We start from the raw sequence: 19,655 nt of genomic DNA, 5'->3' as shown, positions 1-19,655 counted from the left end.
CCGATTGGTAACCACACCACCCTACGCGAAGTCCCGCCCACCCCGCGGCGTCCGATTGGGCTGGGTGGCTAGCTAAGTCACAGGAATTTCCGTCACCTCCCCTGGTCCGCCTCCCGACGAGAGTCTGTGTATTTTGATTCATTTATGTACTGGTCAATCGAGTAAATCCTTAATGTTACTGGACAAGAATCAAATCATTCACTCAAAAAGCGGGCAGGGGAGGGCGGGGCTAGTAAGTTCCCCGCCCATAGAGAGTGCTGATTGGACAAACATTTGTTTTCTCTAAGGCTGGTTGGTGCTGAGTGACATTCCCCGCCCAGAAATATGATCACGTGGCAGTCAACTTTCACCCAGGATGTCTACTCCCTGACTTCCCCCTAGCAACGGAGTGCGGCGCTTGGTTCTCCTAGCAACCCAGCTCAGCTACCAGGAGCAGGTGGCGGACTGTGCCAGAGACGCTGAGAGCCCGGAGCCGAGAGGCTGCTGAAGGACTTGACGTTTTCACGGAGGAGCCTGCTGGCCGCCCCACACCAGTCAGGGCCTTCAGGCCTCGTGGGGAGAGAAACTCGGGAAGCGTTTCCTATGTGCGCAAGCCCCAACGAGAACTTTAAGGTCCCACCCCCGGCCTCCGGGCCGGAGAGAGGTACCCGGCCCACTGATCCCTCTTCAGGAGGACATCACTGACCTCTTCCTTAGAGCTACCCTTCCTCTTAGTGAAGGGTTTTGGCTTGGAACGTGGATGCCCCGTCAGCAGCTCCCTTCCCGGGCCTCAGTTTCCCCGTCTGGACAGTCAGGGCAATAGGGCTCCCTTCTCTGCTGGCTCCCAGACCAGACCTGTAATTTGATCATGAACGTTACTCCAGAGCGCGGTGAGCACTCAGAAGAGGGTGGGTTTTCTCTTATCAATTCACGGCCAATAGGGGCTCCATTTTCCAGGTCCTGTTGATGCCAAGTCCTTGTTTCGCTGGACGATTCAGGATCTGGTTCTCCGTGAGGAGGTGTAAGGCTCTTGGCTGTTCTCCCCGCCCACAACAACACTACTGTCAGGCAAGTCAACAGCAGCCCCGGCTGGGTGGGGAAGTACTGATAAACCACCCAGGGGAGAATTGTCCTGGTTTGGGGCCAAACCTGGAACAGTTATGAGAAATAGTGTGAACTGTGACAATGACCCACAGCGTGGGGGCGCAGTTGAGTCTGATTAAGAGCCTGAGCTCTGCATGCCTGACCTCCTGCCTCTGCATGCACAGGATGTGTCTGTCAGCATGGGTGTCACTTGATCTCCTTAACCAGCTTCCATTTTCTTATCTGAAAACTGCAGAGTCAGTCCCTCACATAAACTACGTTTCTAGATGTCTCTCAAAACCCACTTCTTACCTGCAACCCAGTCACCTCTCGACTCTTGACATTCTCAGTGCAACAAGCCAGAATGAGCTTCTTCAAATTAAACTCTGATCACGTCACTGTCCTCATCATGCCTCGGAGCTTCCTAGGGATCCTGGGATGGTCACACAAGAGGCCTTGCCACTCTGGGCATCCCGGGGGAACCTGCCTCCTCCTCTCCCAGCTCAGGACCCTCACCCCAAATACCCCTCCTCCTTCTCTCCTGCCCATCCTCCAGGTCTCAGCCCAGGTCCCCACAAGTATGTTGTCACAGTTCCCTACACCCACAGACTTGTCACCACTTATAATTAAGGTTTGTATGATCATCTGAGTTGGGTCTGAAACAGAGGTAAGGAGGTCTACAAATCACAATACTCCTAAACCCACTAACCAAGTCTTATCCACGCATGTGGTGGCTATTTGTTGCGCATTCGTGGACTAAATAAATGATCTTAAACAAATGTTGGAGGGAGGAGTTACCCTTCTTTTACAGATGGGAGGTTGAAGGCTTGGAAAGCAGTCAGTTGCCCAAGGGTGCGATCCAGCTGTGGTGTGTATAAGAAACACAGCTGTTCCACACTGTGTGATGATTGTTGGGCCTGACTGGAAGCAGGCTCGACCTGGCTCAGGGACCAGGGCCTTGTGTGACAGGAGTGATGAGAAGTCAGCCAAAGTTTTGAAATCAGAGTAGAATCATTTCCCAAAGCACAGCGCTTGTCTGTAAAGGAAAAAAAGGTAAAAATAAAGCACAAACACTTTCAAGTAGCATCTGCCAAATACAGCACATTAAAATTTCCCCAGAGACAAGCTGGTGTCAAGTTATGGGAAATTTTAGAAAAATTGTCTCCAAAGAATGGGGAGATAGAGAGAGGTAGAGGACTAGAAATGTCTTTCAGGGGTTGAGTCAATCACTTGAAGGAGATGAGATAGTGTGAAGGGACCTGTAAGAGGGGAGACTCAGAGGAGAAGTGAGTGCAGGAAGAGGGAGGCTGTGCCTGCTCTGGAGCCACTGGGACCAGGCTTGTGGATACTCCAGAAACAGAAGATGCACAACTGCATAAGCTGCATGGCGGAGTCGAGGAGAGGCAGCCAGGCAGGGGGTCTCTGAGACCAGGTTTAGGATTGCCAGGCCCGCCCTGCTTTGCCCAACACCAGGAGTCTCCCCAGCAATGCTCACCGGAATAAAAAGCCAAGTGCGGGGCTGCATCATCAGGGACCAGCAGGGCAGGGAGGCCTGGCGTGGGCACGCAAGGGCCAAGGTGGGCCGTGAAGCCAGCAGGCAGGTGAGAACGGGGTGGAGAGTAGGGGGAATACTGAATGTCCAGAGCATTCCGAGGCAGAATCAGGGCACTTCCAGTAGCACATACCTTCCCACGGGGTCCAGCCCTTCTGGGTGTGCTAGGACGGCTGGTAACGATGGACTGCGGTCAAGTTGCCCAGGACCATGGCTTTGTCCAACCAAAAACAGCAGTGCAGGTTCGTCCATGACCCACCCCACTGTGCCTCAACCAAATCCCTTTGGACCAGTAGCAATAGATACCTCCTGGGTTAGTTTAGGGAAATGAGGATTTAACTTGCAAAGTCAGTGCCCTGTCCAGGGGCCTAGGGTCAGAGGTCCAGGGGCCTGGGGTTGGGGCAGGAGGGGCCTGGAAGCCAGTGAGGGGGAGGCAGCCTCTGTCTGTCCTTTTGTCTTTTTTCCTGGATCAAGTTCCCATCTCGCTTCTGTCTGTCCGTCTTCTGCAGGCCCTGTTACTCTCTCACTCACCATGTCCCTGACCAGCCCTTAGCCCCCACTGCCTTCCTAACTCAAGTAACCAGCGCTGACGGGTGCTTTGTCCTGCGGCCACAGTTCACATCTCTCTGGGGAGGGTCACAAGCGGCCAGCTTGAGTCCGTGTGCACCAGTGGCTACACCCTGGGCACCTGTGGTTGGGGGTGCTTACAGACATGGCCACCTTCAGGGGGTGAGGCTCTCAGGGAAAGGGGGGCCGGACCTGGCAGGCCTGGCTGGGGCCACCAAGGACTGTGATCAGTGGTTGGTGTCGAGAAACCTGACAATGGTGGGCACAGAAAGCCAGAGGCCCAAGATGGTGATGGCTTTGCAGGCAGCTGAGCTCCAGAGGCTAAAGGGACCAGTATGGATATCAGGGCCGGGGTAGGGGTCACAGTCTGGTTGTGGAGCCAAGAGGTGCACCATTGTTGGTGGGCACCAGGCCAGTGGGGGTCTGGGGAGGCCCAGGTGCAGCAGCCAAGGGTGGGAGGTGCCTGCCTTCAGAGTGTCATGGCTGCCACACTACCCCACGATGCAGTGAAAGGATACTGGCCAGGCCCCGCCCCCAAAGGGAGGCAGGAGAGGCAGCCTCAGCGAGGGTGTTGGTGTTTTCCAGGAAGGATGAACCGGCTGTATGACATGGAGCCCAGAGTGATGGACGATGAGATGCTCAAGTTGGCTGTGGGGAAGCAGGGCCCACGGGAGGAGGCCGGGCAGCTGGCCAAGCAGGAGGGCATTCTCTTCAAAGACGTCCTGTCCCTGCAGTTGGACTTCCAGAGTGCGTGTCTCGGGTGGGCGCGGGCAGCCCCCAGTTCCACACACAGTCCACAGTCTATGGTCCTTGGTCACATTCAGGCCATCTGGGTTGAAAGGCACAAGACCAGCATGCGTAGTTTTTAGACTTTATACCGAGTGAGGGTGGCACTCTTGGTGGCTGTGACAGAGGCTCTGCCTGCCTCAGGAGCAAGGGGGCAGTTGGCCACATAACAGGACTGGTCTTCAGACGACTCAGGACCAGTGATGTGAGGAGCCCGCCTCTGTGTGGGCAGTTCTTCCCCTCATAGTATATGGACATTTGGGGGCCATTCCTCTGCCCGTTGTGGGCCCCCATCTTTGGGCAGACCCACAGCATGCAATTCCAGGTAGAGACATGCAGGGTCCTTGTGGCCAGAGCACTCCCCAAAATGCTCAACTGGCCGTCCCTGTATCCTTGATTCCCTTTGTCACCCCAGGGGGCCCTGCTGTGCCCTCTGACCGAGCCCAGGCATTTCAAGGGGGAGCCGTGGGAGTCCCTGCCCTGGAAGGCCCGCCTGCCTCCGCCTTGCGGTGTGGCCCCGGCACCAGGACTAACAGGGACTCTGAGTTCCGCGGAGCTGGGCCCATACCTCCAGAGTCCCCGGCACCCCAGGGAAGGCAACGGGGCTTCTGGGGCCCCTCCCACAGTCAGCATCCGTCATCCAGCCCCCATGACCCTGGTAATAAACCCTGACCCCCACCTGGGCGCACCCTCCATTGTTTCAGACATCCTCCGCATCGACAACCTCTGGCAGTTCGAGAGCCTGCGGAAGCTGCAGCTAGACAACAACATCATTGAGAAGATCGAGGGCCTGGAGAACCTCACGCACCTAGTCTGGCTGGGTGAGGCCCCGCATAGCCCCGCTTCCCTGCTGGCCCGGCGCTGGCCCCCTCCAGCAGGTGCTCCAACTGCTGGAAGCAAGAAAGCCTCTGTCCAGTGATGGTCACCCAGGGATGCAGCCACAACAGGGAGGAGCTGGGCCCTGGGATACAGGGGTGTGGGGTGAGGAGAGGATGTTTGATGGTTCAGTGCAACCACAGCCCCGCCGAACCCAGAGCCGCCCCCCACCTGCACCCACAGGCCCCTGCCTGCAACCATGGCCCCCACCTGTACCCATGGTCCCCCTGTACCCATGGTCCCCCTGTACCCACGGCCCCCTGCCTGCACCCATGGCCCCCACCTGTACCAACAGCCCCCCGTACCCACAGCCCGCCCCCCCCCACATGCATAGGCCCTGCTGGTGGTCAGTCAGCTGTCCCAGTGCTGAGGGTAAGCTTGAGCCAGTTAGTCCTACTGCCCACATCTTGTCCCAACTCTACACTCAGGGATGCCCTGTTGGTAGCCTGTCACTGGCAGGAGTACTTACACCACAGCAATCTGCAGATGCTACAAATCCAAACTGCCCCCCCACCCCTTTGTTCAACATCTACCAGCTTGTTTGCAAAGAACAGAGCCTGGCAGGTAAGGAAGTGGGGGAACCCAGTCAGGCCCTGCCCTGCCGAGCTGCTAACGAATTCTGGATACGTGAGCTCAGCTCCCGCACCTCACTTTCCTTACATGTTGTTGACCTTGGACACCTGGCACCCTTGAATCTCGGCTCCCTCATCCCTAAGGCATGGCGATGACACCTCTGCTGTGAGGGTGAAACAAGGAAAGGCATGGGGCGGTCCTGGCGGAGGGAAAGTGTCCCAGGACAGCATCCCCTGAGGGGCCAGGGAGGCTAAACGACTTCCAGAGCCCCTTAAACATGAGGGCTTTAGCTGAAAGCTCATGAAAAGTTCCCACTTTGGGCCTTGGGGCCATCCATGTTCAGGACAGTGTTGAAGCCCTGACCTCCCACAAACCCCAACCCCGCGGTGGGAAAAAGTAGTTTGATTCCCAAAGATGAGAAACCTGCGGTAGAGGGGGTCCTCAGGTCAGCTGGGGTTGGGCCTGGAGTGTGGGGCAGCCCGGGCCCCAAGTGTGTCCCCCTCCCCGAGATGCGCTGACCCACCCCCAGTGAGTTTCCATCCCAGATTGCGGGCCACACAGATGGGAGCCTTTGCCCGCCTCTGCGACCAGGAAGGAGACAGTAGAGCCAAGGTGGGGGTCAGTTCCAGGACAGTCCCCCTAAGCCAGGCCTGTCCTCCAGACCTGTCTTTCAACAACATCGAGGCCATCGAGGGGCTGGACACGCTGGTCAACCTGGAGGACCTAAGCCTGTTCAACAACCGCATCAGCAAGATCGACTCGCTGGACGCGCTGGTCAAGCTGCAGGTGTTGTCACTGGGCAACAACCATATTGGGAACATGATGAACGTGAGTGTGGGTGCCGGCAGGGGTGGGGGGGCTCCCCACTGCCCCGCAGCCCATCCTAGAAAAGCCAGAAATCCAGATTCAAGGACATTCAGGTACCAGCTTAGCCCGTGGGGGCCTGCATGTGGGTGCAACCGTGCCCCACCCCCACCACTCACTCAGCAGACATTGCTGACGGGGGCCTTCTTGCCTGTGGGGCGTCTGGCCTGTGCCCAGTGTGGACAGAGACCAACAGCAGCCCCACCTCGTTGGCAGGGCCAGCAGAGGGTACAGAGCAGTGCCCCAGGCGGAGTAGCGAGAGCAACGGGCGGGGTGGGGGAGGCCCTGGGCCAGGGACTCGGCATCCAGGGCTCGGTGCCTGTCTATTCCTGAGGATGGACAGCAGTCCACCCCACAGGCTGTTGTGAGGGTCAAGTCTGTCCATGTAGGGCAGCTGCAGCAGGGCAGGGCACAGAGGGGCTATAGAGGAAATGGTGCTTATTCAGGAATTTTCAATTAAGGGTAAACCCCAAATAGCCCCAAATCGTGCTTGTGGGAACCTTTCTGAGTATTTAGAGCTGCTGCTGCCTGGGTAGGTCCAGCACCTGGGAGCCTGTATGTAAGTGAACTGCCTCTGACTTGTCATCCTCAGACACTGGCCCTGACCCTGAGCAGGTTCAGGCCTGGGCAGGGAGGGGACACCGACTCAGGCAATGCCCAACCCTGCTGTGGGCGCCCCCCTCCCTCCCTGGCCTGGGCTGTTCTCTTGTCCCCATTTCCCCAGGGTGTGCTGGGTGCCAGGCACACACACCCCCACCCCCTAAAGACAGGAGAAGCAGGTGCAGCTGGTTCCCAGAAAGACAGGCAGGGGGCGCTGGCTTCACGGTCGACAAGCCCAGAGCATCTCTAGTTTCAGTCCTTACTTGCCGTGAGTTTCTGACATCTGATTATAGACTTTCCTGTTATGCATTTATTAGGCTTGTTTTCATTTTGTTCATTGCATTAAAAGCAAGTGGCTAACTCAGTAGAACTCAGGGCACGCACAGCAGAGCCCCTCGCTCCTGACCTCAGCCCCTGTGTCCCCTGCCAGAGGCCACAATTGCTCTTAAATCACACATGTCTTTCTGGACATCTTACTGTCTAAATGTTTCACACGTTTGTCACACCTGTCCAGCTACTCTCCAGAGCCTGCCTTGGGTCGTCCCCGCCCCCCGCCCCCCACCCCCAAGTCATCGGTGCCCTCCACACACCACTGGCCATTCCATTGCCTAGATCCTGCAGGGCAGAGTTCTCCAGCCCCCATGGGTGGACACTGAGGTGTTCTCCGACCTCATGCCGTCACAGGCCATGGGGATGTCTTTGATCGGGGCTGACTGGGTGAGCCCCTGTGGGAGATGAATTCCTCCAAGTGGAGTTGCTGGGTCCGAGGGCATTTTCTCATTGTGATGGGTCTTGCTGCGTGGCCATCTACAGAAGTGGAACCACTTACAGACCCAGCAGTGATGATGAGAAGTCCTGTCCCTCTAACCACCCACAGTAAACTTTGCTCCCAGACCTTTCTTGCTTTGGTGATCTCAAAGATGAACACTGGAATCCCACCGGGAGAGCTCTTAAAATGAAATCAGGTCCTGACCCCCCGCCCCACCCCACATACCCTGAAAACTCCAACAGCTCCCATTTCCCTAAGACAGCTTTCAAACTTCTGACCACCGCCCACCAGGTCTCAGGTGAATCAGCGCTGGCCTTGTTCTCAGTCTCATCTCAGACCTCCCAGCCCCTCCCTGCTTCCTGGACCGGCCACGCTCTTTCCCACAGCGTGGCCTTCGCTTGTGCCGGTTTTGCTCCTGGGAGTACACTCGCCACTGCTCTTCCCACTGCTTCCTCAGAGTTCAGAGGCTCGAATCCTAATGGAACCCCACCCCATCATCGTCTCTAAGGCTCCCTCCCTACCTCCCCGCCTCGAGTTCTTCGAGCACTTACGACCAACAGCGATGACTCTGACTTTTAAAAAACATTTATTTTTTGGCTGTTCTGGGTCTTTACTGCTTTCCTCAGGCTTCCTCCAGCTCTGGAGATGGGGGGGGCGGCGCGCTCTCCAGATGCGGCATGCTGGCTTCTTATTGCCGTGGCTTCTCTTGTTGCAGAGCACAGGCTCTAGGCGCGTGGGCCCACTGGCTGTGGTGCACGGGGCTCAGCTGCCCAGCAGGATCTCCCGGGGCCAGGGATGGAACCTGTGTCCCCTGCATCGGCCGGCGGATTCTTATCTGTGGTGTCACTAGGGAAGTCTCCCTACTGACTTTTGAAACATTCCTGTCCCCTGCCCTTAGAGTGTCAGCTCCTGCTCTGAGGGCTCTTTTCCCACTGTGTCCCCAAGGCTGGCAGGTGCTCAGTCATGTTTGTTGAACAAATAAACAACTGACAAGGGATTCCCTTCAGGAAGGAAGAGAAGCAGGTTTCTTTCACACAGGGCAGGAGATGCTGTCAGATGAGGGGCCAGTGGTCTTGCTGAATGTCCCCCGTTACTAACAACAGGAAAATTAAATGGTTGTTAGTGGTGGTCCCACCAGCTGCCACCCAGTAGATCCAGGTTCTGCTGAATTTCAGGGCGCAGGGCCTTTCAGAGCACTTGCCAGGTGGAAAGGGTGCCTGTGCTGAGAGCGGAGGACGGTGGGACAGCGGGTGCTTGGGGAGCGGGTGCCAGCCCTCTTCTTGGCACCCCTCGCAGCGTTGGGTCCTCTCAACACCTGCGTGTGACACCCCTGTGGCCCCTTCACAGATGAGAAGACTGGGCCCCCACTGAGCGTGGGACCCCATCCACTGGCCCTGGCAAAGACCGGGCTCCTCCTCCTCGTGGCTTCCCGGTGTGGGCAGAGGGCAGAGGAAGGACACAGGCCCACTCTCCCCTCAGATAATCTACCTGCGGCGGTTCAAGGCCCTGCGCACGCTCAGCCTGTCTGGGAACCCGGTGGCTGAGAACGAGGACTACAAGATGTTCATCTGCGCCTACCTCCCCGACCTCGTGTACCTGGACTTCCAGCGCCTCGACGACCACATGGTAGCATCTCCCTTGGATGTCGGCTCCATGGGTCAGAGTCCAGGCCCCAGGCATCTGGGGAGGGCCACGTCCACGGGAGGAGAGGAAAGCGGCCCCTCCTGGAGGCTCCTGACCCTAACGGCCCCTGTCACTGTGGTGCTCGCTTTCAGCCGGGCCTTGTCCTGGGCCTCCTCCCGCCTCCTCGCTGCCGTCCTGCTGTCTGCTTCTCTGTGAACAGTCTGGGAGACTCAATGAGAGTCAGCCCTCAATGGGCGCAGCAGCTCGGGGCAGTCAGGACTCACTCCCACGACAGGTGACCCCAGGAGCGACACTGACAGGTCATGGTAGCACCCCAAAGTGCCAACCTCGTTGTCTCCAGAGAGATGCCCCCAGGACCCCACGGCAGAGGTGGCCAGCGGAGAGCTGGGCCCAGCTGGTCTGCAGCAGAGCCAGGGTCTCGGGCCTGCGTGAGCCTCATCCCAGGAGGAAGGCCCCCCACCCCGTCCACTGCCTGGCCAGGCCACCCCCGCCTCTGTCCTACACCCCTGCTGGGAGCGTCTTACCCTTTGCCCTGTGACCAGTTTGTGGATGCTTTGCCCCCAGGGAAAAAGAACCCCACCGAACGGGAGGCCTCTGGCAGCAGGATGGGATGAAAGCAGGGTGTGAGGAGGTGGGGGACTTGGCACCCCCCCATGAGAAGCTGCTGCCTTTCCTGGGAGAAAGGAGCCTGTGTCTGGGGTGGGGGAGAGGCCCTGAGGCGACGTCCCTGGGTCTCTGTGCTGACCCTGCCGGCCTGGCTGCTGTGCCACCTTCAGTGTGGAGCCCTCCGCTCGCAGGAACCTTTCTGGGGGTGTCCACAGAGACCAGTGGGGATCCACAGAGACTGGGGGTCCACAGATACCAGGGGGGTCAGCTAGTTGCCCCTCCTTCCCCAACCATGCCCTTCCCTTGTCCAGGAACAGGACAGGACTGTGAAATTTTGAATTTCAAGACTCTCAAGTCTTAGTTTTTGCATTTAGGCAATACTAAATACTAATACTTTGAAGGGCAGCAGGGGCTCAAATGCTGAGACTAAGCCGAGAGCGTTGTGCCCAGGCCTGTGGCTCGCACCCCCCACTGCAGCTCTCCCCTTGTGCACCCCTAAAAGAGGGCAAGAGCCCAGCCGGGGAGGGTGGGGGAGCCAGCGGATCTGCAAGGGGGCCTTCACCCCAGGGACGGCCCACACCCTCACTCAGCCTGCTCATGGGGCTCCCACACTGATTTACCCGAGCTCAGAATACTTGGGAAGGGTGGGGGAGGGAAGACAAGCCACTCCTGTCCAGGCCCCGCCCATGCGGGAGAGGCCAGCGGCTCCGAGGGACCCCTGGTCCCGGGGTAACGATGCCCCTTCCTGCTCCTCCGACAGAAAGAGCTGGCGGAGATGAAGCACCAGTACAGCATTGACGAGCTGAAGCACCGGGAGAACCTGATGCAGGCGCAGCTAGAAGACGAGCAGGCCCGGCGGGAGGAGCTGGAGGAACACAAGGTGCCCGGGGCCCTTTGGGGACCCGCTGCCCTGCACCGCCCCACCCCTCTCCCATCTCCCCGCCCCACCCTGCCCCACCTCACCCCTGTCCCACCTCACCCCGCGCCAGTCGCGGCCCGGTTCCTGAAGGCCCAGGCCCCAAAAACCTGTCATTTGGTTGAAAACAGCCGGTATCCAGGGTCCCTGGGCCGCCGAAGCCTCAGTCAGGACAGTCACGCTGACCTGTGCCCCCGCCCCCGACTCTGTCCCATGACCCCCAGGCCCCTCTCTAGCCCGAGGGCTGGGGACGCTGTGCCCAGCCATTTCTCAGAGCAGTCCCTGGTCCTCAGGCCCACTGGTCAGTTCTCCTGGAATGCTCATTCCTCCCAGAGTGCCGCCGCTTAGCAAGATCAAGCTGACGGCACCCATCAGTTTTCTGCTTCTGTAGCTCTGGCCTCACCCAGCCCTTCACCTGCCCATCCCTGCCTGCCTTCCCAAGGGCCGGGCACCCACGGCCCCGGTGCCCAGCACAGGGTCCTGCCCCAGTGAGCCCGCTGTGTCTCTGGCCACAGGTGGCCTTCGTGGAGCAGCTGAACGGCACCTTCCTGTTCGACAGCATGTACGCTGAGGACGTGGAGGGCAGAAAGCTATCCAACCTGCCTGGCGTGGGCGAGCTCCTGGAGACATATCCTTCCGGGTCATGGCCACCCCACAGGGACTGGGCGTGGGAGTCCAGGGGGAGTCCCTTTCCCCTTTGGGCCCCAGGGCGATGCACCCAGGGTGGCGAGGACCAGGTCAGAACACATGGGGTGTCTGGTCAGCAGGGCCCAGGCTGCTGGGGATGGAGCCTAGCTGTTCATGGGTTCCTGCTGTGTGCTTCGTACCCAGTGTTTACAACTGTGTCACCACCCACGGGGTGGGTGCTGTCCCAGACCCTGGCTTGCAGTTGGGGAGGCCAGGCTTGCAGAGGGAGACCTGTTGCACGGTTAGGGGCTGTGGGCTGGGCTTGATCCCTTCCCCCAGAGGATGTGACTGATGGGCACTTGTCACCATAGCCACCCACACAGGACGTTCCCTGAATTCTCAGGCTGAGGGTGGAGACGCCCGATCACTATCTTATACTCCATCCCAACTGTGGCTCTGCCTCAGGCAGAGCCCCCCAGGCAGCCTGCCCCCCAGGCAGTCACCCCCAGGCAGCCCACCTCCCAGGCAGCCCACCCAAAGCAGCCCACCCCCCAGGCAGTCCACCCCAGGCAGCCCACCTCCCAGGCAGTCCACCCCAGGCAGCCCACCCCCCAGGCAGTCCACCCCCAGGCAGCCCACCCCCCAGGCAGTCCACCCTCCACGGCAGCTGCAGCCTTCCTTAACGGCTTCCTTCACCTACAAGGACAAGTTTGTCATCATCTGTCTGAACATCTTCGAGTACGGCCTGAAGCAGCAGGAGAAACGGAAGGCAGAGCTAGAAACCTTCATGGAGTGTGTGCAGGAGGCCATTCAGGAAAACCAGGAGCAGGGCAAGCTCAAGATTGCCAAGTTCGAGGAGAAGCACTTGCTGGTGGGTCCCACCCCCTCCCCGCCTCCTGCTGCAGGTGTCCCCCTGCCAGAGGCCCAGCCCCTCCCCTCTGACGATCCAAGCCCCTTGGTCATTGTCCCTGTTCACCAGTTCACCAGCTCAGGCTTCTACCTGCCCCACCCACTGCGGCTCCTCCACTGTCCCAAGCTCACAGTGGGGTCTCCACGACCTTTTGCCTCGGTGGTGTCATTACCCCGGTGGTCACAACAAAGAGGATGACCATTGTGCATGAGTGCCAGCCAGGCCCATTCCTCTCCTAGGGGTCAGTGCTGCTCCGGGCATCTCTCCTGGGGCTACAGTAGGGTGGGCCGCAGACTGGGCAGAGGGGCTGCACCGCGAGCAGGGCCGTGTGTACCCAGCAGAGCAGTTTCAGTTAACGTTGCTTTTGCAGACAGGATTACTGACCTGTTCCAAAGCTATGGACTTTCCTTTCCTCCAAAAACCACTGGCACAGCAAGCCCGTGAGTGCCCACAGCGTCCAGGTTAAAGGGGCGAGAAGCTGGTTGAGGACTTAGTTTAAAGCGGAGGAACCCCCCCCCCCCCAACCTCCGGTGACCTGGGTCAGGCTGACAGGGCTCCCAGGCTTCCCACCAATGAGAGCCACCTTCAGCCAGAGCTTCAGACCTCAGGGCAGGAGCTCATTTGTTCACATATGTGTTGCGTTTGGCCTGAAGAGGGTTTTAAACTGTTTTGCGCATTTTGTGTGTTCCATTCTGTGGAACGGGAGGATTCCACAGAAGTGTGGTTGCCGACATCCCTGGCGGCAGCTGCCCTTGGGCTGGCTGAGTCTCCCAGTCCCCGTCCCCATCACGTTGGGTCCCTGTAGCCACTGGGCTTGGGATGTCTGGACATCCTCCAACCAGTGCTCCTGGAGCCCCGGGCGGACTGGTTGACCTAGCTCCCAGGTCTGGGGCATGTCTTCAGAGAGGGCTGACACCCCCACCATGGAGATGCTCAAATGTCCCCTCAGACCAGGCAGCTGACCGGAGCCTTCTCTTCCTGGGCTCTTATAATATGCCCTCACCCATTTGGTTTTTGATCTCTTTATCTCTGTCTCTTTTTTTGTTTAAAGATTACTTTGTAGCAACTCTTTATAGATTGAGAAATTAGCCCTATGTCAGTGAATGGGTTGCAAATATTTTCCTGTTTCCTATTTGTCTTGCCATTATGTCTATGGCACTTCTGACATTCAGAATTTTTAAAAAATTAATATAGTAGAAATTATCAATCTTTTCTTCCAGTCACACCTAGAAAGGATTTCTCCACTCTGAGATTATTTATTAAAGGCCTCCCCATTTCTTTCTTTCTTTCTTTTTTTTTTGCCTCAAAAAGTGACATTTATTCAAAGAGTCAAAGGAAAAAAAAGAAAAAAATGACAAGATGTCCATCCCTTGGCTCCCTTCCCTCCCACCTCCTGCTGCTCCTCAGCCCCCTCCAAGGGTTCATCCCTGGCTGGTGCTAGGTAGCACAACAGCCCCCCTCAGATGAGGTCAGCAACACCCATTTATTTCTTGAGGTACTTTTATGACTTTATTTTTTACATGTCAGGATTTGCTTTCATGTCAGGCTTGAGCTAGGGAAGAAACCTGACCTTTCTCCAGAAGGGGCAGCCATGACCACAAGCACCCTTCACCCCAGTCTTGCTGGGTCTCTCCACTGACACTGCATCCAGCAGCCGAACCCCCAGGCCCTTCATTAGTGAACGGCTGGTATTGGGTGCGGCTCCAACTACCCATGCTGTCCAGCCCACTAGCACCTCTCTTCACAGATGGACCTGCGTCTGCTTACTGCTGGCAGCTACGTGCTAATGGGGCACTGTGGGGGTCCAACCTTGTCTTATAACCCTCTTCACCCTGATCAGAGCCCCACTGAGCCAAGACCTCAGAGATGCCACCCCATCCCCTGGCTTTGTGATGCTCAGGCTCTCTGCCCTGCACCCAAGGAGATGAGAGTCACTTGAGGTCACACAGTGACCCAGCTTGGTCCTGATTCAGGTCCAGGTGACTCTGAAGCCATTGTCCCCTCCACCCCCGATAACTCCCCGGCTGGTGGAGCCTCTGCTCTGACCGCTTTGTCCTGCATGGAGGGGACGGAACTGACACTTGAATGTGGGCCGACCCCAGAATCCAGGTTCCGACCCACAAAACCAAACCACCGCCTGTCATTTCAGGAATTACACTTCATCATAGATTTCTACCTAAAGCACGGTTTTGTTTGCAGAGTTTAAACGCCATCCGAGAGGAGAGTGAACTGAGTAACATCGAGACAAAGATAGTGGAGCACAGCGAGGATATCACGGCGCTGCTCAACGTGCTCATGACACTGGAGATGCAGCTGGTGGAGCAGCTGGAGGTGAGGCGGGCCTGGGTGCAATTCCAGTGCAGGAACCGGATGAGGGGCCCGGCGTGGCTGTGAGCATGAGCCACGGCTGCAGTGAAGGAACCCGCCAAGGCCACACCTCCGGGGGCCAGAACCCTCCGGTGTGAATCAGCAGCCCACACGAGAGCTTTCTGTCCTCCAGTACTTTCCAGCCACTGAGATGCCCAGTGGTTCTCTCTGGAGTGAGCGCCCGACCCAGGAAGAGCTTGGAGCCCCGGCAGGGAGAGTCTTTGATTAGACCCACGGAGCTGTCAAAAAACAAAGTGGAGCCTCACTTTCCACCCACCCCACCCCCGATCTGGAGATCTGGGATGGAGCCAAGGCTGCCGGCACCACCACTTGTAGTTACCATATCTCAGGGCAGAGCAAGGAGCCTAACTAAGTGCTGCTGCCTGATCTGGGGCAGTCAGACTGACCTGTGCATTCAGCAGGCAGCCAGCGGCCAAGGCTGGGCCCTGAGCACAGCGATGAATGGAACAGGCTGGGCAAAGACAGTGACCCACCAGACTGGGAGAGGTTCCCACTGGGTCTCAGAGAAGAACTTGTTCCCCGTGGGGACTCTGGCACTGCTAAAAACAGCCCGCTGGCATCAGGGCTCAGGTAGTAGCCCCCAACCTTCCCAAGCAGGGAGACCCCCTTTCTATCTGTTAGGTATAGTTCGGGCAAGGCAGAAAAGGAAAGATGACCTCAACAGAAGTAGGTTACCTTTATTCAGGCGGGGGGCGGGGGGGGGGGGGGCGACAGTCGGCCTAACGACCAGGCTGAGTGCTGAGAGGTGTCAGGGAGGCTTCATATTTATAGGGAGGTTTGTGGAAGTGATAAGGGAAACGTTAATTAGGCAGGATATTTTGAGTATTCTTTTGTTGAGATGACATTTGTAGTTGGGCAGGGGGTATTAAGTCTTCTGGGCAAGTGTAGGGGGTGGAAGGTTTCTGGATAGGGGGTGATAAGTCCCAGATAGATGCAACCAGCCTGGAGCATCAGGGCAAAACTAAAGTTCTGTTTTGTTTTCTCCAAAGTTAGAGGATTCAGTAAGGGCCTTTGAGACTGTTGTCTTCTTTTCTAGGCCCAAAAGACTCCTTCACTATCACCCCCCAGTCCTCCAGAACTTGTGCTTGCCTTACTAAAGGCCAAAAAACTATCAAGCAGAGCCCTGCTTTTCAGTGCTGTTGTTGTTAATTGCTAAGTTGTGTCGCTCGGCTTCCGCAATCCTCAGACTCAACCTGCACTCCCTGCGGCCCCTGGAGTCTAGGGTAGGTCAGGGGCGTGACCACCCTACGACTCCGGGGCAGCAGCTCTCCCCATGGCGCCTGGGTGAGGCTGGGTGCCTTGGCGAGCACTGGATGCAGCCCTGCAGGGCCACCCTCAGGGAGGAAGTTGGGAGTCTTGAAAGCAAGAGGCCTGGGGAGCAACTGGCACTCCCAAGGGTCTCCTCTCTGCCAGGCACCTCCCAAAGCATTTTGTGTGAAGAAACCCATTCCTGCTTCACCACAACCTATGTGGAAGAAATCCATTTCACAGAAGAGGAAGCTGAGGCCCAGGGAAGTTAATGACTTTCCCTGAGTTGCAGACACTGGTGGAGCTGGCAGGCAGCCTGGCTCCTAGCGACTCCCGCCTTTAGTTTTGGAGGAGGTGATGGAGGCTGGGGGCTTCCCTGGTGACTCAGACAGTAAAGAATTTGCCTACAATGCACGAAACTCCGGTTTGATCTCTGGGTGGGGAAGATTCCCCTGGAGAAAGAAATGACAACCCATTCTAGTATTCTTGCCTGGAGAGTTTCATGGACAGGGGCCTCCTGGGCTACAGTCCATGGGGCCAGATGCCACTGGGAAGCCCCAGGGAGGGGAAAAGCTCTGTGTGTGCATACTTGCGGGGGGGGGGGGGGGGGGGGGGGGGGGGGGGTGGGGGGGCAGCAGAGAGATAGCACAGGCTAAGGCCTGGGGAAGGCACCCACTGAAGCCCTGAGGCTGAGGGGTGAAGGAGAGAACAGGCTGGAGGGTGACAGCTGAGGGAAGGTGGTCACCACCCTCTGTGAGGCCAGGCGGTTGGTCTTTACCCTCAAGGTTTTGGGTCACCATCCGGTAAACGGTAAGCAGCACTGTGGCTCTGGCGTGAAGTCAGTGGAGTTCACGTCTAAACACACATGTTCTTGATCATTTCCAGGAGACTATAAACATGTTTGAAAGGAACATCATCGACCTGGTGGGACTCTTTGTGGAGAACGTCCAGAGCCTATATCCTTTCCTTGAGGACCCTCTGGGGATGCACTGTGGGCCAGGGGCTCCTGCCCACAACATGGTGCCTACCACCAGATCCACGGGGAGGCGCCCACATTCTAAACCAAAGACACAGAGGGTAGAGCTTCTGCACTGCTACGAAAGATGAAAATAAGTGGGGTGGTGGCCCCCTGTGGGTTCCCATGCCTGCCCCCTCCCACTGCCACCAAAGTCCTAGACACACTAGCAGAGAGTAAAAATCCGGCCCTTTATAATCAGACTTCACGTTTTACCAGAACTGCCTATGCCCCATTTGACTTACAGGAAGATCTGTGTCTCCACCAAGGTGAGATTAAACAGGACCCTGTTTAGTGGGCATCTCCACCTTTGAAACTGGGGTTGTAAAACCTCCCATTCTCACCAAGGAAGGAAGCCCACCTTCAAGAGGTGGAGGTTTGCCAACCCTCTGGAACATTAAAGGAGAGTTTCCTGACCCCCCAGCACAAAGGCACCTTGTTAGAGCAGAAGTCCAGATAGCGGGTTGCTCCACAGGCTGCTGCCTGCAGCAGGAGTCCTGGCCATCTGTTCCCTCACGAGTGACCACCTGGAGACCACACCCCAAAATCCTCCCCCTGGACCAGTCCATGCTGCAGATGCTGGGTCCAGGGGTAGGCGACCTCTATGCTGATGCCACTGACAAGTCACCCGTAAGCAGATCAATGTCAGGTTAGGGGCTGACATGTGGGGCATGCCCAGCCTTTTGTCACCCTGAACTCAGGGCCCTGAAGTTCTCCCCTGTCCTCCTGAGCCCAGTCCTGATATCAGAGCGATGGCGGCAGCCGAGCAGAGGCCGGGACCCTCCCTGAGGGAGAGTCCACTAAGTGAGGACGGGAGGGTGGGCCAGAGGGACCTGCTGGAGAGGTGGGGAGGATGTTTCCGGCTCAGGAGGCAGCAGAGGATGGGGAGAAGTGGTTCCAAGAGGAGGCCTTCAGGATACAACAGAGTGAGAGCTCAGAGCTGCGGGGACAAAGGGCTGTGCGGGAGGGGACCAGAAGGGACCCCAGGGGGTGTGGAGATAGCCAAGGACTCAGAGGGCCCGTAAGGGGAGGACAAGCTGGGCCAGCCCAGGGGAGGGTGCCCCAGCCTGCTTGGCCCAGCCTTGGCTTAACTCTGGCTGCACGATGGCGCAGTGCCGGGACCTGGAGAACCACCACCACGAGAAGCTCCTGGAGATTGCCATCAACATCCTGGAGAAGATAGTCAAGGGCGAGATGGACGAGGACCTGCCAGACGACCTGCGCTCGGTGATTGCGGGGGGGCGGAGCCCGATCCCGGTGGGCGGGGCTCATGGTGGGCGGTGAAGTTGTGGGGCCCGCCCTCCGGAAAGCTTGAAACCCTTTCAAGCCTTAATTTCGCACCTGCAGAAGGGCAGATAAGGTAGGTAACGGGCTAATAAGTAAAGCACTCAGAGCGGCCCCACTAAAGAGGAGCTCCTGACCACTAAGTGGTTTCAACTGACAGGTTGGTTGAAACCTTTTGGGTTTGGGACAGGCTGCCTTCCCTAAGTGGGGGTTCTGGCACTTTCTAAGATGCAGTGACTACAAAGGAGGTTAAGGTCTGAGATTCCCTCTGTCTACTGGAGAAGCATTGCAGGGGTCTGTCTGCCTGCAGACAGGGGGCCTCCAGCCAGGCCTGGGGTGAAGGTGGGGGCACCGACCCACAGTGTCATCCACAGTGGGGAGTGGGGTGGGAACATGAAGGCAGGAGCCCAGGCCGACTGGGTTGACATGAGAGAGGCAGAGACCCATCGGTGTATGGGGTCTTCTGTCCTCAGAGCAGCCCCGAGGCCCCCAGCTGGCCTCACACTTCTCACCTGATGGCAGGTTTCAGGCAAGTTGGACTTGAGAACCTTGGTGAAGTCACAGGGCTGGTCCTGTCTTCTTTGGGGGAAGGGCACATTCCCCAGGGGCACTGCCCTGCTGCCCAGGGACCCTTGCCCCTCACTGGCACTGCTGGGCCAACAGCAAGGAAGTGGGGGACACAGAGTGGGCACCGCCTCCGTCCCCAGGGACCTCAGCCCCTCTCCCCATTGGCTCAGCAGCTCTGTGCTCAGGGTGGATCCAGGCCCCTCACCCACTCTTTGCTTCCCAGCTCTTCATTGACAAAGACACGATAGTTAATGCAGTTGGGGCCTCGCATGACATCCACCTCCTGAAGATTGACAATCGCGAGGATGAGCTGGTGACCAGGGTCAACTCCTGGTGCACACACCTGCTGGACAAGGTGAGCAGGTGTGTGGGGAGGGCAGGTGGCAGGATCTCACCCTGGAGGCCAGGGTGGAGCCACATGTGGGTGGAGGTGGGGCACACTCAGGCACAGGCTCAAGATCGTCTTGCCCTCAGATTCACAAGGATGAGATCATGAGGAACCGCAAGCGTGTGAAGGAGATCAACCAGTACATCGACCACGTGCAGAGCGAGCTGGACAGCTTGGAGTACGGGGACCTCCTGGACTAGGGCTGCCCACCCCCCACAACCACCTTCACAGGTAGAGAAATAAAACACTTCTGTCAGCTTGCTCTATCCTCTGTATCTGCGTCTGAGCAGCTGGTGACTGCTTAGAGTGGCTCCTAGGCTCTTGGCTGTCCCTTCTTGTTGAGGGCAGGCCCTTCCCCAGGGGCTCAGCCGGCTTTCCAAGGTGGAGGCCGTGGGGACCCAAGGAAGGACCCT

At 57.8% G+C, this 19,655-nt stretch overlaps 1 protein-coding gene across 3 annotated transcripts; it reads left to right on the top strand.

The window, feature by feature from the left end:
• The first annotated feature begins 40 nt into the window (after positions 1-40).
• On the top strand, positions 41-19,498 carry DRC3 (dynein regulatory complex subunit 3). 3 transcript variants are annotated; one of them, XM_020913995.2, is made up of 15 exons: positions 43-161; positions 288-643; positions 937-1,047; positions 3,767-3,928; positions 4,672-4,788; positions 6,078-6,244; positions 9,129-9,275; positions 10,660-10,779; positions 11,331-11,443; positions 12,139-12,313; positions 14,552-14,683; positions 16,874-16,944; positions 18,107-18,230; positions 19,078-19,209; positions 19,329-19,498. In XM_020913995.2, the coding sequence occupies exons 4-15, from the start codon at positions 3,772-3,774 to the stop codon at positions 19,440-19,442; spliced, it is 1,569 nt and encodes a 522-aa protein (XP_020769654.1). In that variant the 5' UTR covers positions 43-161; positions 288-643; positions 937-1,047; positions 3,767-3,771; the 3' UTR covers positions 19,443-19,498. The 3 variants fall into 3 exon arrangements, with proteins under 3 accessions (XP_070335340.1, XP_020769654.1, XP_020769658.2); XM_070479239.1 differs by lacking the exons at positions 18,107-18,230; positions 19,078-19,209; positions 19,329-19,498 and having other exon boundaries at positions 41-161; positions 937-1,051; positions 3,771-3,928; positions 16,874-17,110; XM_020913999.2 differs by lacking the exons at positions 18,107-18,230; positions 19,078-19,209; positions 19,329-19,498 and having other exon boundaries at positions 288-584; positions 16,874-17,110.
• Positions 19,499-19,655: the final 157 nt, after the last annotated feature.

Source organism: Odocoileus virginianus, chromosome 17, assembly GCF_023699985.2.
Source record: "Odocoileus virginianus isolate 20LAN1187 ecotype Illinois chromosome 17, Ovbor_1.2, whole genome shotgun sequence".
NCBI lineage: Eukaryota > Metazoa > Chordata > Mammalia > Artiodactyla > Cervidae > Odocoileus > Odocoileus virginianus.
The sequence above is the reverse complement of the archived record's forward strand: the minus strand, read 5'-3'. Positions and strand labels throughout refer to the sequence as shown.

Excerpts from the sequence above, each read along its gene's own strand:
- DRC3 (XM_020913995.2), top strand. The coding sequence starts at position 3,772 with ATGAACCGGCTGTATGACATGGAGCCCAGAGTGATGGACGATGAGATG. Across the intron at positions 14,684-16,873 it reads AGCTGGTGGAGCAGCTGGAG|GAGACTATAAACATGTTTGA; the intron begins GTGAGGCGGGCC and ends GATCATTTCCAG. Across the intron at positions 18,231-19,077 it reads TGCCAGACGACCTGCGCTCG|CTCTTCATTGACAAAGACAC; the intron begins GTGATTGCGGGG and ends TTTGCTTCCCAG.